The sequence below is a fragment of the Musca vetustissima genome, unplaced genomic scaffold (genome assembly GCF_032173495.1).
Source record: "Musca vetustissima isolate MV318-11 ecotype Yass unplaced genomic scaffold, APGP_CSIRO_Mvet_v1 utg26893, whole genome shotgun sequence".
Classification (NCBI taxonomy): Eukaryota; Metazoa; Arthropoda; class Insecta; order Diptera; family Muscidae; genus Musca; species Musca vetustissima.
In genome coordinates, this window is record NW_026887321.1 from 5,529 (window position 1) to 9,784 (window position 4,256).

General features: G+C 36.0%; 1 protein-coding gene across 1 annotated transcript; it reads left to right on the forward strand.

The window, feature by feature from the left end:
- The first annotated feature begins 1,766 nt into the window (after positions 1–1,766).
- Positions 1,767–2,762, forward strand: LOC133334883 (secreted protein C-like). The gene has a single exon (XM_061543197.1). The coding sequence runs from the start codon at positions 1,834–1,836 to the stop codon at positions 2,722–2,724; it is 891 nt and encodes a 296-aa protein (XP_061399181.1). The 5' UTR covers positions 1,767–1,833; the 3' UTR covers positions 2,725–2,762.
- Positions 2,763–4,256: the final 1,494 nt, after the last annotated feature.

Sequence of the window (4,256 nt, forward strand, 5' to 3'; positions counted from 1 at the left end):
AATTCGGTTGAATAACGCGTTCAAGAACCCTAAAATACCGAAAATTGGGGTACCCTTATATGGGGGCTATCGCAAAAATGGACCAATATTCATAATTTTTTTGTAATTTAAGAACTCAAAATACAAAATTACAGCTAAATCGGCGGAAAAATACGATCAAAATCCCCAAAATATTGAAAATTAGGAGGTACCGTTATATGGGGGCTACCGGAAAAAGTGGACCTATATTTATAAATTTCTGTGGAGACATTTAGTACCCAATAAGAACCCAATGTAGCAAATTTAAGAGTATTCGTTTGAAAAACGCGCTCAAGAACCCAAAAATACGGAAAATTGGGGGGTACCCTTATATGGGAGCTATGCCTAAACGTGTACCGATATATCCCATCTTCGAACTTGATCTGCCTGCAGACAAAAAAAGACTCTGTGCAAAATTTTGGCAATCTATCTCAACTCGTTTAGACGCTAGAGTGATTACAACAGACGGACAGACGGAAATGCTTAGATCGTCTTAGAATTTTACGCTGATCAAGAATATATATACTTTATAGGGTCGGAAATGATTATTTCGATGAGTTACAAACGGAAAAACAAAATTAATATACCATCCATACTATGGTGGAGGGTATAAAAAGTATTATTATGTGCAAAACATGGATGGAATCGGGTTTTCTATTCGAGTGTTATCGTGGGCACCAGCCAGCCTGACAGATGGATAGACGAACAGTTGTAAATCAGCTCCAAATTGTCTGATTTGATCCAAATAAACATAGGGTCTAAAACCAATTTCGGTGAGCCACATCAAAAGATTTAATCGTTGGTTTCAAATGTTTCATTGTATTGTATTTGGTGGATGTTGCCTGCGCCGGATATTTCTAAATAGACTACATATTGTCTGAATCGGATTGCATCCAAAGAAAAATGGGGACTAAAACAAATGGTTCGATGATTTTTGTCAAGTAAAATAATTTTAGAATGATCCTAATATAAATTAATAATTTATTATTCTCTCGAATAACATTTTTCAAAGTATGTCTACTTCGGTTCGAAGTAATATCATATTTCATATTTAATTTAGCTACCAACCATTTAAATTGAACGAAAAAATGTCAACAATTAAAAAAAAAGTTTTCATGAAATTAATAATTACTAAAATTTTAATTGGAATGCAAACATTTCATAATTTCTTTATACCGGTTTTATTTGGTAACTTTAATCGATATCAAACTAGTTTATATGGCATTTCAAATTGCATAGATTAAGAATCATTTGGAGTTTTATAGAACACTGATTTTCGTTTCGGTTTGATGATATTAGAACAAGTTGATAAATAGCTTTTTGTTTTTATGCTGTTGTTGTTTTTTCGAAGCAGAACCATTTTTATTGCTGTTGAGGGTGGCTAGGAAAAAAAAAACTAATTTATGTTAGTTTTTGACACCCTAAACATTTGTCAATTTGTTAGTCGAAATTTAGAGGTCTGATATAATAAAAAAATGTATAACGAAAACCACAACAACAATAACAAGAACATAAAAGTAATTACCTCACAATCGAACGAACGAACGACAACTTATTTTGCATAATGTTATGCAGGGATTTAGAAGTCAATTTCAAAAGAATTGGTTTTGCAAAGAATCCACAATTGCTGACGACACTGGTTTTTGTTGCCTAAGATGATGAGCAAGAACGAAATCTGGTTTAATTGTTGACGTGAAATGTATAACTTTCGTTTCTATTGCATTCTGTGTGCAGAGTATATAAGGGAACAGAAATCGCCATCCAGTATCATTCAAACTTCGAATAATCAAAAGATTTTAATCGTTGCAAAACAAGATGCGTGCTTTCATTGTATTGTGCTTGGTGGCTGTTGCCTGCGCCGACAAATTGGGCTATGACTATCACCCAGTTGGCCATTCCTCCAGTGGATTGTCCTTCACCCCCGGCTCTGGTGCTTCCTACAGCGGCGCTTCCTACGGCGGCAATTCTGGTGTCTCCTTCGGTTCAGGCTCTGGTTCCAGCTTCGGTTCTGGCTCTGGCTCCTTCGGTTCTGGTTCCTCCATCGGCTCCTCCTTCGGTTCATCGGGCTCCTCTTTCGGATCTGGTGCTTCTTATGGTGCTGCCAGCAACAATGTTGGTTCCTATTCTGCTCCAGCCGCAACCTTAGAAAAGGAATTCTACACTTTCTCTGCCAACGATGCTGACTTCAATGAACCCGCTGCCTCCAACAACATCAACGCCATTGCCAAGAAAAATCTCCGTGTTATCTTCATTAAGGGACCCGAAAACAATCACTTGGAAAATGCCGTCCTCGGCTTGGCCAAACAAGCTGCTGAACAAAAGACCGCCATCTATGTTCTCAACAAACAAACTGACCTCTCCGGTTTGGCCGAAAAGATCAACACCGTCAGCACCAACGTCAACCACAAACCCGAAGTCCACTTTGTCAAATACCGTACCCCTGAAGATGCCGCCAACGCCCAACGTGCCATCCAAAGCCAATACGACAGCTTGGGTGGTACCTCCCAAAGCTTCAATGGAGGTGTTGCTCCTGCCTTGAACTTCGCTTCCCAATCTACTCACTCATCTTTCAACTCTGGAGCTACATCCTCTTATGGTGTTGGTCCCCAAATTGCCTACAACTCCGGTAGCTTTGCTCCTGGTGCCTCCACTGCCACCAGCGCCACCTATCTTCCCGCATCTGTTTTGCGTCGTCTCCGCCACTAATAAATTAATTATTACAATTTAATAATTACTTTATTTAGTCTGGAGTGCGTGATTAAAATCGATTATATTTTAATTTCCTTTCAGCGAATAATAAAAATTTCCAATTTTCATAAAAAATAAATATTATGCAGTTTTTATTGTTTAAAAAATTGGGGAAATGGGAAAATCGAAAAATTCTGGATTGATATGCTACATTTCAGGACTATATTCTATAATGATAAAGACTATATAAAGATTTCCAATTTTCATAAAATATAAATTTTATGAATTTTTTATTGTTGAAAAATGGGTAAATCGAGAAGTTTTGGATTGACATGTTACATATCGGGCCTATATTCCGCAAATAATAAAGACTTCAAATTTTCATAAAATACAAATATTTTGAATATTTTACTGTTTACTGCTGGGGGGTATAGAAAATTAGGTTATTAAATTTAAGAAAATGGTTAAATCGAGAAGTTCTGAAGTGACACATTTGATAACAATTTGGATCAAATCAGAAACTCAATGCTCTTCACATCAGAAATATATATTTTTCAAATATATGTCTTCGAAATTGACCTAAGCTCGATAAAAATCATGAAGACAAACATTTTAAAATTATTGATAAATTGTAATAAGCATATTATAAGTTTGTGGGTCTCAAAAAGTATGTTATGCTACAAAATATTGGTCCTGAAACTACATTTTAGAATACCCATCGTTACATCTCGACTATCTGAATCGAATATTGCACCAATGTCCGGTTCTTTCCAAATACGGCACCTATACTATTACCCTCCACCACAAGGTCAAGTGTATATTAAGTTTGTCATTTCGTTTGTATCAGTACGAAATATACACCTAAGACACCATAGAGTGTACATAGAGCTCGCAATATTGTATGAAATTTCGGTCATACATTTCAATTCCTCTTAAGATGTTTGGTATTGAAAATGGGATATATCGGCCCTTCTTTTAAGGTAGCCCCCATATTCGATATTGTGAAGCTTTTGGGACACTTTTTTAACAGAATTGATTCTAATTTCATACTAGAGAGTTTCATCTTTCTACGAAAAAAATCCATATTGGTCCATGATACGGGGTAGCACCCATATAACAACACCAAAAAATTCGGTATTATGGATAGATTGGTCACATGTTTCAAACAAATTGGCTATTATTTTAAACTTTGAATTCTCATTGAGTACAAAATCGTCCAACCAAAAATTAAAAATTTTGGTCAAAATTTCGGGGTAGCCGCCATAGAACGATACCCCCTTAATTGTTCTATATTTTAGGGGGTTTGGGCATATTTTGCATAATGTTATGCATGTATTTAGAACTCAATTTCAAAAGAATTGGTTTTGCAAAGAATCCACATTTGCGGACGACACTGGTTTTATTGCCTAAGATGATGAACAAGAACGAAATCTGGTTTAATTGTTGACATTTCACGTCATAACTTTCGCTTTTATTGCATTCTCTGTGCAGAGTATATAAGGGAACCGAAACCACCATCCAGCATCATTCAAACTTAGAATAATCAAAAG